The sequence below is a fragment of the Empidonax traillii genome, unplaced genomic scaffold (genome assembly GCF_003031625.1).
Source record: "Empidonax traillii isolate 1590-97213 ecotype Southwest subspecies unplaced genomic scaffold, ASM303162v1 scaffold1046:size245406, whole genome shotgun sequence".
NCBI lineage: Eukaryota > Metazoa > Chordata > Aves > Passeriformes > Tyrannidae > Empidonax > Empidonax traillii.
This window is the reverse complement of record NW_020956239.1, coordinates 1-23337: the sequence shown is the minus strand read 5'-3', so window position 1 is coordinate 23337 and position 23337 is coordinate 1. Positions and strand designations below refer to the sequence as shown.

The window sequence follows — 23337 nt, the reverse complement described above, 5'->3', positions numbered from 1 at the left end:
TTCCACAAGTGACCAAGCCCTTCTCTGACTCTGAGCTGCAGGCAGGAGCTCTGCGCCCCACAGACGAGACTGGTTGAGAAAAGTCGGACAATGTTATTTTCCTAACATACAGGATTCCACCTGACAGAAAATGTTTCTCCTGATGTTGTGAAGCAATCTATGCTGTGGGATGAGGAGATCAGGATCTGTGTGCACAGAGACGGAAGGGGTGGGCAAAAAAGCCAGGAGTGGAACTGTTAAGACCTGTCTGACTGAAGACTCACTCAGTTGGGTTGGTTTGATGCTTGCCCATCCCTTCCAACAAAAAATGCAATTTTTTTCTTGATGCCCTGCAAGAATCTACAAATAATAGCATGTACACATGCACACACATACACTTATATAGAAATACAGATAATTATATGCATAGACACACAGAAAGAGACCATGCTGGCTCAGCTGAGGCTTGCTTCTACTGCCTTTTGACTTTAGGGCATAGAAGAGAGAAAGGCCTCAAACAGTGCCTGGGGCAAGAAATTTGAAATCTTAATTCCTGGCAATAATGAATGGAAATCAGACCACTATCTCCTGTTCAGTAACACTGAACAGAACAGAGACCTAATCTGAAGAAATAATAAAACCAGTGCCTTAGGTAAATGCATCATCCTCGGGATTTATGAGGAAGAAATACAGTTTAAAACTCCAGCCTTTCATTCTTCTGGAGCAAAGCAAACTGATGCAAGGAAGTTGGAGTATAGTCACGGAATAACATATTTGTGAAATGGCTCCTAAGGCTTTAATGACTATTACAAAAAGCTGCCTGCTTTATTTGGCATTATTTACAATAATATTTTACAATTTATCTTCAAGTGGGAGGTGATTTTTAATGAAATACTCCTGTGGAGTCTGCCATGTTACACAGAAATCACAGCTATTATAATTTACTCCTGTTTGAAAGAAGAGATGGTAAATGTACAGATCACAGCGTTTGGAAGCTGAGAAAAGCCTCAGTCACCTTAATGGCAGACATATTGCATAAGTGAGTTTCTTTATACCAATTTAGAGGAAATTTTGTCCTATTACATTTCCTATTAGGTTGCCAGCACAAATAATACAGAATGACTATGATAACTGGGTGTGACCAGCTTTATCCCTATTCACTGCTCATTTCCATGGGATTGGGAGTTCCATGGCTAAAAACTCATTTTACTGAATCACTTGAGGAATGCTCCAAGTGACTTATCCCAAGAACAGTAATTACAGCAAGGAACAGCGTGACTCTACCTTGGCCAAAGAGATGAGCTGCAGAGCTACTAATTGCATTAAGAATGTGAGAAGCCAAACAAAGGCTTTTCACATCTGAGGCATTACGGTTGATTTGTCTAGGTCATGGTCTGAGAGGCTGATGGAGACAAATTCTCCAGCCCAGCAACACCAAGTTTAATGAAGACTTGTTCAGTTAGCCTTATTAGCAAGGAATTCTGCAGTGCCTAAGGAAGAGGGGTTGCTCTGCTTTCAACAGGACACAAAGGGTGCTAATTTCTAATCTCTTCTACATTCTTTAAAATTCATAGGCAAATTATAAAGTATGAGAAGCTGAGAGGACAAAAACATGCAGTTGATAAAGGCAGCCTTTGTATTCAAACTTCAGCAGAAGAAAACACAGAGTAGAAAATTATGTTGGAGGATTTTCACTGTTCACACTATCTTATCTCATCACAAGAACTAAAAATTTATTGTTAAAGTTCTCAACAGTCCTGCCATTCACCACAGAGGATGGAGAGGTAGCACGAAACATACTGTGGCCACAGTTCATCATTTCAGTGATTCTAGGCATTATTTTTCAACAGAATTTGTATTTTCACCATTTTCATGACTTTTTCACTGCTTTGTACAAGTGCTGACTTGAAATTTACTTTAAAATCAACTGTACTGGCAGATTCAGCATACAACTTGGGAACCATTTCTGTATTTTCACCATAGTGTTTTCCTCTTTTTAAACATCTTCCCTTTCCACTGTATGTAGTCAACATGGAAACTGACTTTAAACACATTGCAACGCCAGCTCCACTTATATGAGAAAATACAGAATATAGCATTTTCCAAACGGAGCTGTGATATTTTGTGTTGAAGACTTTTAAAACAAAAAACTAAAGGAACATATAGGGAGTGTAAAGTTCTTGCATTTTTCAATAAAGATAGAGAGGAATATTTACCTCCTGATGATTACTGGGCAATTAGATTAAAAATGGCAAAAGAACTTACTTTACACATTCATTTTGGTTAGATGGCAGGCTTGGTGTGAGCCTGGCAAATCTGGCTGTACCATGTGGCTCTCTAGCCTGTTGCATGGGGACTATACATGGTTACACTATTAAGGATAGTGAGCAGCTGCCTCCAAAACTTGTTCATTGACTTGAGTGGCATTTTACCAATTTACACTAATTTAAGTGGGACTAAAGTCATAGTGTTTGAGTACAGAAAATAAAGATTTATTTTTCTGGGGGGTGGAAGAATGATTTAATGAAACTTGAAAAATGAAAATATCCAGAAAATTTTCATCCTTAAAACTGGGTTTTAGAGATAACACACTTTTTTATGCAATTGTAGAAATCCAGATACAAGAGCCAAAGTTCTAGAGCACCATACAAAAGAGAAAATAGCTAGGGAAAAATTGCAGCTTCAGATTCCTGTGAAGTGTAAAAATTATCATCACTAATGAAAATTAAATGACACTGCAGGGCACTCCAGTATAGCATTAGCTGTTGTTAGAATTGATATGTATTTTCTCAAAGAGTACCATTAATTCATTACTTTGCAACAGGGCTACTGCAATTATCCAGTTGATGAAGAGAAATTTAAGTTCTGAAGTAGAATATGAAGAAATTCTTCTGCATCCAGAGGGGCCTTCTGCCATGGAAAGGAGAGTGACAGTCCCTTTACCCATTTTACCTTCCATGCCAGACGGCAAGATGCAGTAGGTCACCCACTAGACACAAGTTGAAGCCACCGGCATCACAATTCTTAAGCATTTAAGTTATTTTAAATTGCAAAGGAATAGAAGTAGAGCAGGACCCAGATGAGGAAAATGTACAGGAAGAGAGAAAATCCTAAGGCAAAGGAAGGGAAAAGGGACCTTGTGGGTTAAAGAGCTTTTAGAGCACTGCAGCCAGGAGGTTCAAGAGCCTTCTTGAAACTTCTCTGTAAGGCAGGGGATGGGCTGGAGCATAGGGATTAAAGCTGTTCACTATTTAACATACTAAGAAAAAATTCAAACACAGAAAAAGTATAGCCTAGCCATCCGTCCTTATATTTTCTTCCTTCTTACTTCTTCCCTGGGAAAAGAAATCAATAGGCCCATGAGCTGGCTTTCCAGGGGCAATAGAAGAAGCCTGATGGGACCTGGTCTCATGGTGTTTGACTTGAGAATGATCCAGGAATCAGCTGGTTAATCTCCAGTCCCTTTGCTCACCGAAGAACTCCTCTCCCTTCCATCTAATGAGGAATGTGTTGATTTCTACTGACCTGCTTTTCCTTTTGTCTAGCATACAAGGAGCTAGTGGCTCTGGCAAAACCCTTTTCCCTTCACACCTGTTTGCTCCATTAGTTCAGGTTTGGGTTGTTCAGACATGCGAGACAAACTGGTTTCATTCTGTGGATGCAGCTGGACTGTCAATCTCAGCAGAGCACAACTCACCCTTTAGCCCCAGCAGTCCCCCAGCCTCTGTCAGATCTGGAGCAGCTTGGCAGGGTGACAGAGGGCACAGCTGAAGCCTCAGATGCAGCTGGCAGCCAGCTCCTCACAGGTACAGGATGGCCTTGCAGGGTGAGGGCTCAGCTATGAGCATGCCAAAGCCCTGCATTATTACAGCTCTAGAAATCAGCTGTGCCCAGTGTCCTTTACTGCAAAACTCCTTCAAAACACACACTGCCTTAATGTGAGCACACAGAAGAAACTGCCTGGCTCTTTGGCATCTAATTGGTAACCGAATCACCTAATGCAAGAAGATCATACTCAAGACACCTTCTCTGCATTGCCTTAACTCCACTGCCCTCTCCACAGCCCTCCATTAGCATCCACTGTGCATGAGTGCATCCACACTGATGCATTCATGTGCCTTGCCTCTGACTGCTCTGTTATTGAGAAGCCATCTGGTGTTGATGTCTAAACTACTGGAGCACTGACCTCTCCTAGCTAAGCTGCCTTGACCTTTATGGGAGATCAGTTCATCTGATGCTGTCCATTTCTGGACACATATGTGACTAATCAAGAAATCAACTGCTCTTCATGATGTTTTAACTATGCTGTGACATAGGCTGGTCCCTGTAATCCCAGGACACAGAAGAGCCAAAGGAGCTAAAGCTGAGTCGTGTAATTTCAAACTGAGCAGAGATCAAAAGCATTCTCTGCAGGGTTTGATCACACCATGGGGAAGCTCTCATAACACTTCTTACATCTAAAGAATTGGCAGTGGCATAGATTTTAGCAGAGATGTATGGTCTTAGCAGAGCCCTGAGAACATATCCATATTGTTAATCCATGTCACTGTGTCTTCACTGCTTTTGTAGCCATACTAATTTAAACAGAAAACTGCTCATGAGTAACACAGTCTGTATTTACCTTAAGGCCAGATTTAGCCCGAAAGCCTGAGGTCTGTCATCAGCAAGGACTGCTCTGTGTGTACAACAATAACAAGTACACAGCTCTGCTGAAATCTCTCAGCTGAGCAAGTTTTCCAATACAGCCTTTATAGCAGTGAAGTTTGGTGGCTTTACCAAGAAAAGTATAATCTACTGACTGAGACAAAGATGCAAGATGAAGACTGTGCAGTCCAGTCACAGCATTGCTAAAGAGACACACCAACATTCAAAGAAAGGGAACAGTGTATACGCAACTGCGTCAACAGAGTGAAATGCCTTTGTGTCTCTCCTTTCTTGGAAACGAAGAACTCAAAAGATTTGCAGGGAATCCTGCAGGTCTCCCAGGATACACCATAGTTCACACTAATAATGTGTTGCTGGAGGCAACCAAGGCTGAACAAACAAATCAGTCCGGGGGAGGAGGAGGAGTGGTGGGTTCATGAAAGCAAGGCCTCCAGTAAAGCCCCCCTACTTCTTTTATGTAAACTTTCCCACCCAGATCCTAATTCTGGCTGGTTGGTGAAGGGCCCGCTGCAAAGGCGGTGCAATGAAGCACCCTGGGCCAACCTCGTGTCTCACTTCCTGAGCCAACTGGCTGCCCTGGAGGCAGCGCTGTGCAGCCCTGATCCCTGAGGCACAGTGGAGTGAGGAAGCCAGCACACTGGCTGGTGTGACAAACACACTGACACCTCCAGTTGTCTGCTCTGCTGGACAGACCATACGTCTCTGCTTGCTGTGTGCTGTCATGTGCTCCCTTTCCATCCCAAGCCTCCTGAAGGCTCAAGCCTACCACAAAGCATACGAACGCATGTGTAGCGGAGCCAGAACACTGCAAGCACAAACACATAGAAATACTTGTGCTTCCTGCACTGAACGAATATTTCTGCTGGGTTTCTCAGGAGGAGGTCCAAGTTTTGGTAAAGAGAATCAAGAATATTTTTGCTGCTTATGAAAGAACATGAATTTCTTTCACTTCATTAAAAACTGGCACTCTTCTTACCACACATTTCTTCTAAGGATATGTATATCTCACCATCACACTCACCATTATCCAACCACATAAAAATCGTTTCAGAATAAGAGGACTAATTTTAAATTCTAGACTTTTCTGCATGTGGATAATGGCCCAAAGCTTGGCAGCTGCCTGGCTAGATACCTATTCTTTGCGAAAAGAAAGAGTTGTACAGATTATTTTGACTACTATCAGATGTCTGCACTTAATGACAGTACAGCATATAACCCATCTTTTCTAGAAACTCACAGGTCCACCAGATCAGCCTGAACACAGATTCAGAGCTACCCTGCTCCCTCTGGCCATGTCAGTGTTGCTGTGGAGAGTCATCTTCTTCATGTCACCAGAAAACAAAGTTTTAAAGATCCATTTTAACAGAACCTGAAACCTGTGAAAGTGGCAAGTCCAAGCTTACACATTATCTGCATTTCAGATAATAATCAAAACAGCTACTCGCTGAAATACTCACTTCAACATGTTCATTTTATGTTATGAATTACTCTTTGTTAGTAACCACTGATCTCCTCTTATCCTACACTGCTCACTTTTGGTATGGAGCACTGAAGATACCTAAGTGTTATCTGTCTATGCTGCTCATATATTAAATTATTCCATTGCTCCAAAATCTGCCTTAAGATGTTTCAGGACACAGTGCATTTTTTAACTACCATGTTTTTGAAAACAAGGAAAAAATCCTAGGGCCTGAGCCAAAAGGTGTCTATTACAGGTACCTACCCTCTCAAATGCTATCGATGCTGAGATTTCTACCAGTGAGGAAATTCCTAAAGGCAGTTGGACCTCACAATCTCAGTCTGCACCAGCAAATGTAGACTCTTCTGAGTGCCACTGTGTGCGTTTAAGTTTGAATATATAAAGGCAGCTAAAAGCAAAACCGAAAAGGTAGCCAATGGTACCTGATCGGCAGAGTGGCAGACTCCTGGATGCCCTGAGCAAGGGATGGAGATTGCTTACTCTGCCTCCAATGGCTGATTCTTACCTGCCACAGCACTCTGGGTCCTTAGCCCTGTCCTGCCAAGAGTTCTCCTGCAAACAGTGGTTCCCACACCCTTAACAGTGGAAGGATCAGAAAACCTCTGGCTCCTGCTCTTCTCAATTTTCTTAGTCTTGTTTCTTCCCTGCAGCAGAAACAGGCCTTGGCCCCAACTCCTCTCCTTGTCCCACCTCCCACTATGAGGAGCCAAGCATGGGATGCTGTGGAGGCAGGTCCTGTATCCTCAGTGTGGTGAAGTAGAAGGAGTAAGGAAGGGAAAAGAAGTGCAGAAAGAGTGAAAAGGAACTAGTGACCACATCCACAGCGCCCTAGAACATCAGACACCTCATCCCCATGGAGACCCTCTTTCCACCATTGGATGGCCCTGCCCAGCTCCTCTCCTCACCTTCCTCACTTGAGCAGAGCACATGATGTGTGGAAATACGGTTGTGCCACTGCATTAATGAAAGTGTTGACGATTTATTTTTTCTCTTCACTCCCAGATAGTTTAGGCATCATGCAGACACTAATCAACTTTTAAATCTGACAGAAAAGGACCTTGCCCTAATCTTTGAATTTTTGAAGGAGTTTTAGCTTCATCCCTTGTCTAACATTTAAGCCACCAAAATGAGAAATATTTTTGTTTGTTACAGAAATTACTTATTTTGTCAGTGTCACTGTTTAATTATGCCCTACAATTAGAACTCATATTTAAGATAAAAGCCCAATAAAGCCAACACAAGACTAGCTGACCTGGAAAGCTGGGTCTCAATGGGTCCTACCTTTCTCAGAAATAATCTTCAGTGGTAATGCTACATAGTGGAGCAAAAGCAAACCACATGTATGCATATAAAGAGCAAGAAAGTGGGGCTGTGGTGATAATTAAACATTAGTGCATCTAGACATTGTGCCAAACCTAATGAATATTTTGCCCCTTCTCTTTAATAATGATGATGCAGAGCATAGTGATAAGGGTGCAGGAGGAAGGCTAGATAACCAAAAGAAGGGTGTGGAAATGGAAATTAACATTAATGAGGTAAGAAAACATTTTGGAGAGGTTACTGTGCTCAGACCTGGAGGTCTGAAGAGCTCCCTCCCTAAACTCTGAAAGAACTGACAGATGTAGTTACAGCTTTCATTACAAGCATTTTAAAAGAATTGGTTCAGATGGGAATGGTACCATACCACTGGAGAAGAGCATATATAGTAACAATATTTTTAAGGGGTAAAAATTGCTCTGGAAAATAAAAGGCTGACTGCAATAGTATGCAAGATTTTGGAAGGAACACTTGAAAAGCAGAAGATAATAAAAAGGACGGAAACAAGCTTTAAAAGAGATTGTTTGTTTCAGCCAAAACTAAGAGGTTTCATTGACAATAAGTTTTCTAGATAAAAAAATAGATGTGTCTATATTAGAATAAGCATTTAATGTGGAGCTAACTGGAAAAGAGTTAAAATGGAGACTGATACCAATATTAGGACAGAAGTAAAAACCAAGCTAAGACAGCCATTGAATTTTAAGAGACAGATTAGAGGAACTACAACTAAAATTTCTTTATTAATTTTACATGTTTAAGACTATATTTATCTATATTTTTAGATAATTATCATGGAACAGAAATGAACATGCTAATATTATTTGCTGAATACACACAATTAGGAGGAACTGGGTATATAAAAAACTTTTGAATGTCATACTGAAAGGAGTGATTCATCTTAAGTGCTGGAGTCAGAAATGAGATGAAATGAAACAAGCAATATACAGTTCATAATGAGAGATTTAAATACAGATACATTTGTTACAAGGAAGGAACTCATTAATTACTTATGAGAGAAAGTGATCTTGCACATAGACATTCAAATTGAACATAGTGAAAGGGTACTTGCCTGATGCGCTAGCACAAAAGGAAATAAGATCCTGGGATGTATCAAGGAGAGAATCCCTGAAGACAATGCCACTAATATCTTGATATCACACGATGGTGAGACCTTAATCTCTGCACAGTTTGGGTCACCACATACCCAAAAGATTAATTCAAACAGTAACATGAGCTGAGAAAAGCTTTCTAGGGTGAGGAGGAGAATGGAGAACCAGCGCACTAAAGATCTCGTCTCACGCAGTTCAGTAAATGAAAACAGAGAGAGAGATGATTACACTGTATAAATATATTAAAGAGCTTACACTAGACAGGGCAAAAAGCTATTTGAAAGATAATATTGGCACAGGAACACATGGATAGGAAATGGTCAGGAATACATAAGTGAATCAAGCTCACTGAAATGTCTACATGAGAAAATACAGCAATTCAATAAACTGTTGACCAAAGTCTGCACATAAATGGCATAATTTCTACAAAGCCTGTAATGTGCATGAGGACACAGAACTACAGGACATATGTTGACAGGATCTCTTATCTCATTTTAGGCACCAAACTAAATGGCTAGATTTGGAGAGGAGCACACTGAGCTGCAGCTATTTGAAAATTTTTTCATGCTGTGACAGGAATAGTTGGGACACAAGAATCTTGGAAACAGTTTTAGGTGTTAAATTCAGATATGGAATTCTTCACCAAAAGTACTGAGTACTTCTAATAGTTTTAAAAAATTGAGTCCTAAGTGATTAGTTCACATCAGTCTCCATGAGATTTACTGCAGTACCACTACAGTAGTGGCAAGGAAATTGGACAGGCGTCCATGTCACAAAACTCAGGATCACAATTCTCACTCTTGTTAACCAAGATCAGAATGAAGAAATAGTGTAAAGTCTCCTCTTCCTCTTGTGTAATGTGCATAGTCATAATGCAAATACCAACTCATATATGTTCTAAGATTAGGCAGAGGATTTTGGTTGCATCTGTCAAACATAAGGACAATTAAGGCCAAATTGCTTCTAATACTAGATGAACATGGTCATTAAGTAAGGTTCATGTCATATCTGTACTCCAGCATTATTTCATTTGATCAAGGCTAGATAAGCTAAAAACCGGAGATGTTGAAGTAAAGACATAAATCAGCAATCTCTCTGCAGTACTATCACTCAACTCTGCTCATTTCTGGCTTGAGAGAGCAGAAAATGTTACACTTTCCCCCTAACACCAGAATGAATAAATGAAGAAAGGAGGCAGAATTTCTGATAAAAATCGACATTTATCACAACAAGTTTCTAAGTGGGCACAAGAAAATAAATTATCAACATAGAAGCTGAAGGTTTTGCTTAAATGATTCTGTACATGGTTCTTCTTTTGACAAACCTGCTTCCCATTCTATCCCACACTGTTCTTGAGAAGATGATTTTATAACTGATTCCCTATAGGCATCCATCATCACTTTTCCAATTCCTGTGCTGCATAGTCCAGTGATTCCTTGAGCCTTTCTTAGGTTTCACAGGATATCACAGTAAGAGAGAAACAAGCAAATCTATGCATTTGGGCATCACGAAATTTCTCATTCTTACTTGCTCTCTGCTGCTGCCAGCCTTTTCACTCAGTGGCTGTTTTACACTGCCAGTTCCATTCAGCCCCTTCATATTCAGACAGGGAATTCCACACAGAACTGGGATCTCTAATCAAGAGCCCATGCAATAATTTACAGCTCCTGTTAATTGGTGCTACTGCTGAAGCCTTGCTTGCTTCTCTGCCACGTAGAATGCCAAGTCATTCGTCTTTAACCACAGCAGTCACAGATAGCTGCTGCACTTAAGAATTCCATCTACAGTTAAGCTTCACACTGCAATGTCCTGTCCAGCTGCAAAATCTCCTACTGAACTCCTCGGGCTTATCACATCAGCATGTGGCTTTCTGCACTGCATTAGAGAACAACTGGAGCCAATGTAAACACCATGGCTGAAGAATCACAGCCTTACAAACACAAATAAAGGGCTTTGTACCACCTAGCCTGCCTCACTGGCCTGAGACAAACTACAAAGCATCTACCCACATCTATTCTCTTGGGATATTGTCTATAGAAAGGGAGATCAGCAGGTCAGTCCTATGACTTCTGTCTGCTTTCTTTTCAGCTGATCTGACTATACAAAACATCAGTCACTAGGTGTGGAAAGAGTGAAATTCACTCTTTGAAATTCACTCTATGAGCTGGAAAAGCTGAGCTCAGTGACATCTCAATTCTGCTTTAAGTGTTATCATTAGGAAAGTCCTTTTTAAATATGTAGTTTTGAAGGGATGGAGATAGCTGGACAGGGGCAAACTTTGTTGCAGTTGATGTTAATCAGAAAAAATCTTATGCAGATATTTGCTCAGGATATGCTAGTATTATAGAATCATAGAATGGCTTGAGTTGAAAGCAACCTTAAAAATCATCTCATTTCAACTCCCCTGCCATGGGCAGGGATATTTTCCACTAGACCACGTTGCTTTAAGCCCCATCCAACCTCGCCTTGGACACTTCCAGGGCTGGGGCATCCACAACTTCTCTGGGCAACCTGTTCCAGTGTCCTACCACCCTCTGGGGAAACAATTTGTTCCATATATGTAATCTAAACCTACCCTCTTTCAGTTTGAAGCCATTCTCCCTTGTCCTGTCACTACATGCTTTTGTCAGAAGTCCATATCCAGCTTTCTTGTTGGCCCTCTTCAGGTAATGAAAAACCCCAGTAAGGTCACAAGGGAGCCTTCTATTCTCCAGGCTGAAAAACACCAATTCCCATAGCTTTTTCTAGTAGGAGATGTGTTCCATCCCTCTGATCATCTCTGTGGCCCTTCTCTGGACTGACTCCAACAGGTTCATCTCTAAACACAGCAGATCCATACACAGCACTCCAGGTGGGGTCTCACTAGAGCAGAGGAGAGAGGCAGAACCACCTCTCTGGACCTGCTGGCCACACTTCTTTTTATGTAGCCCAGGATACGGTTGGCTTTCTGGTCTGCAAGTGTACATTGCCCGCTCATGTCCAGCAGTTCATCCACCAGCATCCCCAAGTCCTTTTCCTCAGGGCTGCTCTCAATGCATTCTCTGCATAGCCTGCATTTGTGCTGTATATTTCAAAATGAAGTTATGGGGTTGGTGCAGAAATGACTGGGTGAGGCTGTTTGGCCTGAGACACGCAGGAGGCCAGACTGGATGATGATAATGATATAATAGTCCTCCCTTCTGACCTCAAAGTCTATGAATCAGATGACTGCAGATTAAGCTTATTTTATAATTCTTTCTCTCTAGTGAATAGATAGAAGTAAACTTTTGATTATTGTTATACCTGTTCTTTCCTCATTCTAACATCTCCCCCTTCCTCCTGGCAGATTTTCTGTGTCATAAGGAGGGACTGAGACAGTGACTATGGTCCACTGCTTATACCTGCAGTCTTCAGCAAAGGTAGGGGTGTAAGACTATATGACAAAGGCCATTTCACTTCAGCTAGGTCCAGCCTGCACAACTCAGCTGCAGGTTTAGCCACTGCAAAATGAGGGATGAGGATTGAACACTACTACAGAGGTCACTGGGATATTGTAGCCAGGAACCATTGAAGAGGAGATGATTTCCAGTACACAGGTCCTTCGTGGAATCACAACATTTCTACTGCTATGAATTATCTAGACCCAGCTTCTCAGTTCTGTCCTACAATACACTACTCTTATAATGGCTAGAAACACTTGAGAAAAATATGGGACAACAACTAGGATATAAACCACCTGAATTGCCATCTGGTATTGGATGTGAAGAATTATAAAAAAGCTGCCTCTGGTGCTGGTTGTTACAGGTTGGAGTTGTGCAAGAGTACATTTTAGGTGCTATTTGCTCATGGTACTTTGGAGTCCCCTCCTCTTTGAAGCAAGGTTGAATGTTTCCCTCTGCAGTCCCTCCAGCTGGCTTTGGCAGGCTCTCATATACAAGATTTTTCATGTGTCTGGAACTGGGACACCAGAACAAGCTGGTTAATAGTTACACAGCATAACTGAAGTGCAGCTCTGGAGAGAAGGTGGTAACCATCACCATACACTATTTCTCCCCTTGCTCTGGTAATTACCTTGGAATAACTTCAGAGCCTGTAGCCTGTTTCTGGCATTCAGTGCAACCACACTGCATGGCTATACAGTCTGTTCAAAGCTGCTTGTTTGAAACTCACAGAACACCATTCTTGCAATCATCATATCAGAACTGAGTATCTAGTTGGCTACAGTTACAGAAAAAATGTTTCTGAGAGAACTACTGCAGAAAAGCATTAGAAAATTGTTTGAAAAGTTATTACTTGCTCCCCATTACCTTCAAGAAAGAGCTGGAGCTGAGCTTGCCAGAATTGCCATCTCCAAGTTTTAAAATAGAAGCAGTAGAACCCCCTTAAGCCATTGGTATTTTACTTTGAAAATAACAACATTTGCAGAACTAATTCCTTGTGCTATTTATTAACTTTCTGGATTTTGAACAGTTAGGAGTCACACAACCTGCTATCTCCAAACATAGCAGAAAACAATAACAATAACAAAGTGATTTCCTCAGTATCCCAGTAGTCCCAGAGATTCATGAGAATGCCAAAGAGAAAAACTGGTCAGCAAAATGAATGGTTAACATCAAACATGGTGTAGCTGCAACTTTCCCAAGATACAAATCACAACAGAAAAAACAGAACTAGCAAAAACACACCTAAAATTGCTACCAGGAAACTTATGCCTATACACAGACATACACAAACATATCTTTATTACATAGACTCTATCATATATTCTGTTAAATTTATAATAAACTGTTTATCAGCTATGTAAATATATATATTATATACATATTGACCATATATAATTATTTTTATTTTATATACAAGTCAATAAGATTATTTTAGAAAAGAATGATGAAATGCAGAAATCCAAATCAAGCTGTGAGGTAGTTCTGCACAACCTCGGAGCAGATCTCAGTGCTTCCAGATCTATAATCACAGTTAAAAGAAAGCCTCCCCCTTGCTCCTCTGACTCGTAGATATTTGGCCTTTTTTGAAAGCTGAGACAGGCATCTGCTACAGAAGGAACAAATAGTTGTATTGTATCAGTAACAGAGATGTCCTGTGTTACTTATCTTGCAGAGCACAGCACAAAGGCCAAAAGTTCCTCCTTCCTTTCATGCTCCTTGATCCAAGCTGAGCGACATGGCGAGGCAAAAGGGGCCACTTCACCAGTACCAAATACAGCTTCATACACTGTGAAACCCCAGATGTTGCAAAGTGCTTGCTGTTATAACCATGTAAACATGCCCACATTAAATGGTCTGCTATCACTTGACCCACATTTATTGGCTAGCTGCTGCAGGCTAGGTAGCCCTTCGTGTGTCAAAAATGAGGATAATATCTTGGTGGCAGAGTTCAAACTAGCATAGGCAATAAAGTGCAGCATCTTCTAGCTGCTCTTTGATAGAAAAGCAAATCCTTTTCTGTCCTGCTCATGCAAAATGTACCTTCACCTCTATGAACTCTGCTGCCTTTACTGGAAGTTGTGCTTATCCCAACTCCATCAGTTGGGAGGGCTTTCTGCAGTCCCTGCAAGGGTAAACTTTCAGTTTGGGATCATTCACGACTCTCCCATCTTTCTCAGATCTTCCTAGGTCATATCTTGCATAAACACATGCACTAGATAAAGCTCAAGCCCCTGGGATTGTTTTACAGTAAAATCTTGTGCCAGTTGTAAGAAAGTTAACTCCCAGCCAATTTTACCTGCTTGTAGCCTATCAGCCCCAGACACCAAAATATGCATTCTCATTGCTGTGAACTATCTCTGCATGTGCCTGCAGTTGGACCTATCTCAGGCTCTCATTTGCTCCCACACAACACCCTGTGCCCTGAACTCTCATAGGCAGTTGATGTTTATGCATTTTGCATGCAGGATAGATTCAAAATAAGTGAAGTATTTTGGTTTCTTTTTTATGCTGTTCAGGCAATAAAAATTCACCATGGCTAAAACAGATATTTTACTCAGCATCTGACTGCTGAGTAGAATTTTTCATGCTTTCTTCATCACTAGGTTTTTCTTGCTTGAAACAGTATTAGACCCAAGCTACTTTATAGACCTGATTTTTCACCATCACTAAGTAGATCAAACACTGATTTCTTATTTTCATAGGGTTTCTCAGCAGTGAAATTAGTCTGATTTTTTTTTCTCTCCATCAAGCTTGACCTTGGAGTCAACATACTGGCTAGGAGCCAATGTGACTTCATCATCACACAGAGCATCAAGATTCCTCTCTTTTCCTTCATATTAAAAATACATGCCATTTCACTGCCTTGATGGAGCCTTCAAACTCCACTACAGACTGAGGCAGCCAGTTCTTTGAGAAGAGAAATAAAAATCAAATGCTTGAAACAAGTAGGGTTTGAAGATCTGAACTTCTGAAGAGAGGTGGAGAGGAAGGAGAGAAGAAAGTGGTCATTCATCTTTTTGTCCACCTGTGCACTGTGAGGGTGGGATGAGGGCAGAGTGAACAACAGAAAAGCAGCCAGAACTGTACAACAGTTCCATGGCCACTAGGTCCTCAGCTCCCTCACCTCCATGAACCTTCCTGATGCCAGCAGCTGCCTCAGGGGTGGGCTCTGAGGCATCCCAGGAACAGGACAAACAGATGCACTTCATTCATGCTGCCCTTTTGTAAACTCCACACGTGGTGGTAGAAAGACTCAATATATTTCATACTTCAAGTTCGAGTACCACTAATGTAACTAAGGTAGTGTATCTTATGTTTTAACTAATGACATAGCCTTGCCTATATTACCTACTTTTTTAGTTTTAAAAATTTATTGGTGACTGGAACAAGTTTTTGTACCTGTCTTGCTAATAAATATGTCAATTTGTGACTGACTGAGAAAGAAAGTAAGAAGGCTGCACACAAAGCTTTTATTGAAGTATTACCTTCACTTTTGGCCATATATAGAACATGATTCCATATGCATGCCAGGCATATACAGCAGCACTTTTGCCTTTGACTTTTCTATATGATGCAAAGCTATATATGGACTGGGAATCCTTCATTCCCCTTGCTCTGATGGAGACACCCCAGTGACAACAGCAATTCTTTGGCAATCTATACCAGATCAACAGGACAGCAATAGCCAGCACATACGGCAGATGAAAAGTACTGCACTTCACCCTAATAGTCATGAGCTCATCAGAACAGAACTGATGCTCTTGTTGGCACACTATGCCAGCTTGCCTATTCTACCTTTCTACCAGTGGTTTCCAAACTCAGAGGTACAGACAAGCATATTCTAAAATAAAAATGGTCAGACAGATTTCTGCTAACTCTTATTTGAAGAAAGAAATGTCTATACTTACCCAAAGTAATTACTACTTCTCCACAAATCCTTTGTCTTAAGCACTGAGCCAGTACCTACTATGCTGCTGTTAATAAACCTGCCTTGATGTCCTACTCAGCTTCACTGAACCATTAAATAACAGTCCTTGCAAGCGATGTATGTATATGTATATGTATATGGCTTAGGAAGTCCGTTCTCCCAAAACATGTCTTATTTCACATATATTGTTACATTTACCACCTGAGAGAAAACGCATTAAATATGTCACATGCCTGAGCTATGGTGACACCAAAGAATCAATTTTCATCACCAAACTGGGTAGCTACTAACCTTCCTCAACTTGGGGTGAACAGCTTCCAGCTACTGCAGGTGCTTCCTCCTGGAGCAGTGTATTTTTTTTTCCTTTTTATGTCCTGACGTGTCAGCTTTTTTTATGTGCTGTGAAATTCAGCTTAGTCCTTCAGAAGTTCCCACCATCCCTATTCTGCATGACACGAGTGGCACCACTCTGCTTTATTTCTCTTGCTTCAGAGATTACCTAGAGTACAGCTGAGGAGCAATGAGCTACAATGCCAGGTAGCACATTTTCCCATCTGAATGGAGCCCTACACGGTCAGATATAGGAACCTTAAATAGTGAAAATCTGCTACTGAACCACCCTCTGCCATCTCCTACACTCTCTCTGCATTACTGTACAGTAATAGTGCAAAGTACAGTACAAAGAATGCATCCAGTAAAAGATCTGTGTCTTGGCACTCATTGAAACAGAGAGGGGCATGAAGAGCTGGACCTGCCTTACCTGAATACACCATTAAGAAAATGTCTGCATGGAAGTTCAGGAAAGGCATCCAGCTTCCCCCACAATATACTGAAAACTAGCTCCTAGATCAGCTGAAGCTGATATGATACGTGAAAATCAGAAATGCTCCAAGTCCACCAACAGGTATGTATCTGCATTTGGCTCTTATTTCAGGAGCCTGCACATACCAGTGCTGTGTAAAATCCAAGTGTGATTTTTTGGGAATTGGAGTAGAACGAAGTGTTAGTCTACTTAATCCTTGAGTCTGTTCTGCTTTGGATCCGTTCCCTGTGGCTAAATTCTGAGCAGTGAGTTTGAGTAGCACTAAAAAGATAGAGGTGGAAGCTTGAATGCTTCCCTCTTACCAGCTGAATCTGCCGCAGATGTTCTACCACTGGTCAAGTCCTCAGTATGAATTGACTGCAGATCTGTGTAGGAGGGAGCAATGCTTGGGCTGCTGGTGTCCTCTGAGTTGGTTGTCCAGCTGCTCTCTGAGGCACGGGTTTGCCTCTCAGAAGAGTTGGAAGAAGGAGAGGTCCAGCTGGGTACTTTTGATGCAGACACTGGTTGCAGAAAACAGGTGTCAGTTAGAGACATACAGGGTGATCTTCCAGAAGATCATGACTATTCCAAAGACATGCTAGATCAGTGTACTGAGGCTCTGTAAATATAAATTGCAACATCCACAGCAAAACAGTTATTTTATAACAAACACACAGCAACTTACCTAGTGCCTGGTACTTTTATCTTCTAGCACTACTCAGCTGTCTGCCTTAGATCCCATACTGCTGGCAGATGTATGGGATGCTTTCCTATTGTTCTAGTATATGAGAAGCTGTGACTTTTCAGAACAAGATTTCAAGTTTCTGACATTGCTGACAAGATCTGAATGTGTGTGTTGTGCAACACAGTGGAGTTTTTCATAGTACCACAGATTTTTTTGCAGTAGTTTTATTATATTTAATTAAGCCTCCCCTATCTGTGACACCCACTCAAGTGCAGTCATCATCTCAGGAATGCTCCATGCGGGAGGAGGAGTATAAAAATAAACTGAAATTGACCTATTGATGTGTACTAGGATGGCTTTTGTTTCTGAACGTGTGGAGTGTCCCAGTCTGAACATACTGCATAACATTTCTGCTCAGTGTAGATCAAAAATCCTGTTCTACTCATTTGCCAGACTTGTACGTCAAACAGCTAAGTCCTGCCTAATCATCATTCAGAGTTCAGAACCAAATCTTACACATCCACTGCTATGAATTTGAATTGTATCCTCTTTGTATTGTAAACTTTTTGCCCACATCACTTGATATTTGGAAGAAAATGGTAAATTATTGTTAAAGAGGATTCATCTCTCTCTACTCTATCCAAGTGATGTGATGGGACACCTCTTCGTTATGGAACATTGCTGTGTGCATAGAGGGAATATCCAAGCAGTGCTCTCTTGCTTGCTTTTTGAGATGTGCTAATTTATTTTACATATCCGCACTGTTAGCCTAAGTAAGCAGGCACTGATATATTTATATGTGTGCAGCTGTGAGCCATTGCACTGAACAGCTTCTGAACAGTCATCCCGAAAGATGAGGAGCTGAATGTCGGAGCTGTCTCCTTATTGCAGAGGTTGACAGTTGTGTTAGAGACACGACCAAAACCCCACACTTCTCCCTCCAGTAACTGCACGCTGTGTTGTACTTGATGCCTGTAGAGAAAGGATCACGAGACTATGATTATAAACTGTCAGTCTCTTTCAGTCCTTTTGTTAAACATGGCATGAGGCACCTGAGAAAGCCACTCTTAAAGCTTCACCTGAAATTGCTTTGACAGACAGAGCACTTTATTTGGACAAGCTGAAAAGCTGAGCCCCATATGTGAATCACTAGAAAGAGCCAAGTTTTTTTTAAAGTGTAATTTATATCTGGAATTCTAGAAACCGTGGAATTATTTTACAAAAAGAAGATCTTAGATTTGCAGTATTTCTTTTTTTTAAGTCAGCAACCTTAAACAAACATAAGCTAATTTAGAAACACATATGATATAATAACTCATATACTGCCAACTAGTTTTGTGCTTTCCAAAACGAATTTTTGTCTAAGAGGGAGACCGACTGGACTAGTGTTGCCAAATACTTCTATATAAGAGCAAATTAATTTTATCCTATTTTGAAATAAAGGAATTGTTTGTTTTATTTTCTAAAGAATGTCTTATCATTGGGAAACCATAACCACAGACAGCTTTTCCTCCAACAGATGTTCTTTAAAATCTTATTACAATCAGCGTCCACCCCTGACTGTTCTAGGTTCCCCAACACTAATCCTTGGAACTAGCAAAAGTGCATTTTCCCCTATGCTGAGGCAAAATACCGTCTATCCATCTCAAAAAGCAAGACAAGTGAAAGTAAACATCTGCACATGTTTAAGGTCCCTCTTCAGAGTCCTTGGACATGCTGCAGCCAAATTCCTAAATAAGGCAGGGCTTTTTTTGCAGAAATTTTGAATTTGGTCTCTAATGCCAACAGATGGAGAGTCCCAGCCTCCCTGTTGCAGGAATTTCTCAGAAATCTGTTTATGTTGAAAGACAAGTGCCAGAACTATTCCTAAAATGCAAATTCTGTAGCACACGTTGGATACTGAAAATCAACGCATTGTTTCACAAACTGAAAAATCTTTCCTTCCACATGCATTTTACTTTTCTTGACATGTTTGTTCTTAATACAATTGATTGGCCTTTAATATGCAGATTTACCTTAAGCATTCATTCCCCTTTGATGTTTTGAGGACCTGTTCCTTGATCCCTACGCTGTATTACAATAAACCTTGTCAGCATCATTTCTTTTCCTATCACGTAGGACCTCAGATTTTTCTGATTTTAGGACAGCATCACCATAGGTCTAGTTTCCAGCTGCTGATCTTGTGTTGCATGCATTGCCTATTTTCAGACAGAACAGCACAAAATAGTTAAGCTGAGATTTGCCTTTACTGTTGGATAGCCTCTCAAGGGACATGGTAGGAGTCCAAGTTACTTGAGCCATTTAAAACCAGATAAAGCTCTTGGGAAGAAGTGGGGGTGGCTGTGTGTGTGTGTGTGTGTGTGTGTGTGTGTGTGTGTGTGAGGATGGATGATGTAACAGATCTTGCCTTATTCTAATTTTGGTGCTTTGCTGAATACCTCCTTGAATTGAAGAGTGTAGCTATCACCTATAGAATAGGAGATTATGAACTGGAGGCCCATTGTGTAACAAATGCAAATGATATGTCACCCACTGGCTGTGATCATTTACAGATTATGTAACATTTGTGATAGGAACATTTGTGTGAGCCTAAAAATCTCATTTTTCACTTCTGCAGTATCAGTTTGACTAGCCTGATAATAACAGAAATTTCTTCTCTTCCTAGCAAAAGGAAAACAGGGAAGAGAGCACCACAACACATAATTTCTGTGACTAAATATTTCTGTGGCCTTGCTCAAGAGCTTTTGCTTCTCATGGAAAAATCCACATGATTTGGCAGCTGTGAGTTAACTATGTATAAATCCAAAATGCAGAAATATTTCGAAACATTTTGCTTAGCCTGAACCTGGTAGAATGAAGATTTACAAGAATATCCTAAAGAAAGATAATTTCTACTGTGAGGCTCACTATGGGTGTTTTTCATTTCTACACCTCAGCTTTTGACTTTTCTTCTGATCTTCCAAATTCTTCGCTTTTTTGTTCAGCCCTGTTTCTTGCTATCAGTCCCCCTGATTCCTCCTGCCCCAATAATGTCTTCCCTTTTCCCAGGACAATAAGGGTCCAGCATTAGCCTTCGGTTTCTTCTAAATATAGTTCCTATACGATAACCACTTCATTCCTGTTGTCTTTATATTGCCTTTTTTTTTAGACTGTGAGCACTTCTGGACAAATATTTGCTTTTGGGGGAACTACTGCAAAAACACTGTAGCTCTGAAGTCAGAGTAAGACAACATCTCTCTCTCCTAGGATCCATCCTCTCTGCTCTCATGGCACTCTGGAAAATCCGCCTTTGCAAGACCTTTTAAAAACGTGTTTCCAGGCAGCCTGGCCATCAGCCTGGGTAATTATCGAGTCAGCTGAGCAGTTGCTTGAGTGTGGACAGACAGACAGATGATTTCCTGACAGTGCTGGAGCCCTGACAGGAACAGGACCAGGGGTGCTGAGCCTTCAGGACATTGCTCTTCACAGCTGCCTGCACAGGAAACAGATTTTAAATGTCTCCATCCTTCTCACACCACTCCTTCTGTTCAAACTTGGCCTTTATACTCTTCTCCCCCGTAGTCTGGGTATTTGCTATTGTTCTTATGCAGCCTGTTTGCTACTGGAAATGAATAATTGCTGTCACCACAGGCTTTCCACTGTGTGTCAGCACAGGGAGGTTGTAACACAAAGTCTCCAGCTTTGCTGCCGCCCATAGAAAAAAGACGTGATCTGCAGATTAATTGAGTTCAACTAGGCTGAAGTTTATCCCACTTCTTATTGTCAAATGTTACTTAGAGTAGAGAGCCAGAAACAAAGAGCTGTCATCTCTTCTGCCCCATGATCTTCCCCTTAGAGGCTGTCAGCTACACTGGTCTGGCCATATATAAATACAGAATAGGAGTGGGACCCGCTCATAAACAAGGATTTTAAAATATCCTTAGGAAATCTCCTTAGGGTTCCTATATAGATCATAGAATAATAGCCTCCCACACAAGAAGTACATGGAGGACATCTCAATCTGACTGCTAGAGGAACCACCCTCCTCCATGAATCTCAGCCAGATGCTGAAAGTTAGCATGTAAATATTCTCCCTTGGTGACACGGATCACATAGGACAAGTTTCTACAAGGGTATAAATGAATGTCTTCTTCAAAACTGCATTACTTTTGAAAAGTCTTTTCTAATTTCATCATTTGGATATCCTAGACCTCTGCCTACAGTCTAGTATCCCCTGTGACTGAAAACACAAACCAAGAGCCACTGCTTTTGCTAAGCATATACCTTAAGACTAGGTCATATGCCTTTAAGGATGGGAAATCAAGTAATACATCATAAAATTAGTTTTATGGAAGTCTCCTTCTTATGACTAGCTACATGTTGAGCAAAGATTTCATTTTTTTCATTTAAGAAGAAGGTGCAATTATGAGTTTTTCAGTTAACAAAGGCACAACAACATTGAGAAGGAGATACAGAGCCAGAGCAACTAACAGCCTCGTTTGAAAAAAGTATGTGCCTGTAGGAGTAAGCATAAGGTTCACTTAACCATGAAACTACAGAGAGAGGTAGAGCACCTCAGTTTTACAGATTTACACTCCTGGTGTAAATGCTTTTCCTTTCCTCCACATCATCAGGATCAGTAAATATTTACATCTAAGAATAAGAACCATTAAATTATAAAGATAAAAAGGTCAGGGAAACTTAGTTTTGCCAGAAGATTAATACACTTCTGCACAAAGGTCTAAGCACTGTCTCAAGTGGACTAGACTGTAGCACCCATCAAAAGAGCAGATGGAAAAACAGATGGGGTTTACCCAAAATCCAAACCAAAGCTGGTGATCCAAGTTTTCTAATAGAAGCATTCATGTCACAGGGAGTATTTGATGGACTCAGTGAGCAGACTAAAGCCACAACTCTTTAAACTACTTTAATAACTAGTAGTCACAAAGTGGAAATATTATGAGATAATCTCAATTTAAACATGAAAAAGTAAAGCAATGCTTTTCTGGGCAATTGCTCCACAACTTCCTATAAGGAAGGACAGAATTCTTTTCATACATAAAAATTAAAAGCTTGTATAGCCACATCAGCATAAGCTGATGAGGCAAACCAGAGGCTCTGCATGCATGTTTAAAGTATGTCAGAAAAAACTGTTACATTTGAAGAAAAGTGCCTGCAGTGATGGAATTAGGGTAAACTTCTGTTGTCTTTGTAATTCTCCAGCTGCTAAATCATAGCATCTAGACAGCAGAAAGTACTGATGGGCACTGGCACACTAGCTGTTGGTCTCCATGGGCAAAAACCATATAGGGACTATGAGAAGGTAAAGACTGTGACCACAGAGGACAACGATCATCATTTTTCCATTTTTTCCAGTTCCAGATTACAGAGGCAAACACGGATCAGACCTTTTAGATGGCTGTTCATACCTCTACATACGAAATGTTACTACTGAAAACAGCTCTGTGCTATGTCCCCATTAATGCATTTTGGCAGTTTCCAAAACATAGTCAAGACATAGGTGGAGTGAATCACAGACAGCTTTCATTTTCTTTATAAAAAGAAAATATTGCTAGTTCAACCTCAAATGATAGTATGAGAGCTCTTTTTGAAACTGATGACATTAGTTGTGTTAAAATACAGTACAAACTAGTCAAAGGTCATCCTTTGAGAAACCAAAGAGCAAGGAAAAATTCCTGTAGGCTCTTATTGTATTACTGGAATGGACCTTTTCTTTGCTTTTGCCTCACCTGTTTGTGGGTGGGTTGATGAAGCACTAGTCCATGGCACATCGTCAAACTGAACCCAAGCACTGATGGATGATGACAGATCAGTGCTGGGACACACATGATTACCAAGCACAGCAGAATCCACTTTGGTTTGGTCAGCTGCCTCTTCCAACTCTGTGCAGAAAAGGTCTTTGAATTCTCCATCTGCATTTTGGTTCTCTTCTGGGGAGGTGTCTGAGGAA

At 40.9% G+C, this 23337-nt stretch overlaps 1 protein-coding gene across 1 annotated transcript in view; it reads right to left on the bottom strand.

The window, feature by feature from the left end:
• STON2 (stonin 2) overlaps positions 1-23333 on the bottom strand; it is a gene marked incomplete at its 5' end in the record, with an annotated part of 56682 nt that extends 33349 nt beyond the window's left edge. Inside the window, 2 exons of the mRNA XM_027904357.1 lie at positions 17026-17223; positions 23117-23333. Of these exons, the coding sequence (XP_027760158.1) occupies positions 17026-17223; positions 23117-23333 (415 nt within the window). The remainder of the gene's footprint in view (positions 1-17025; positions 17224-23116) is intronic.
• Positions 23334-23337: the final 4 nt, after the last annotated feature.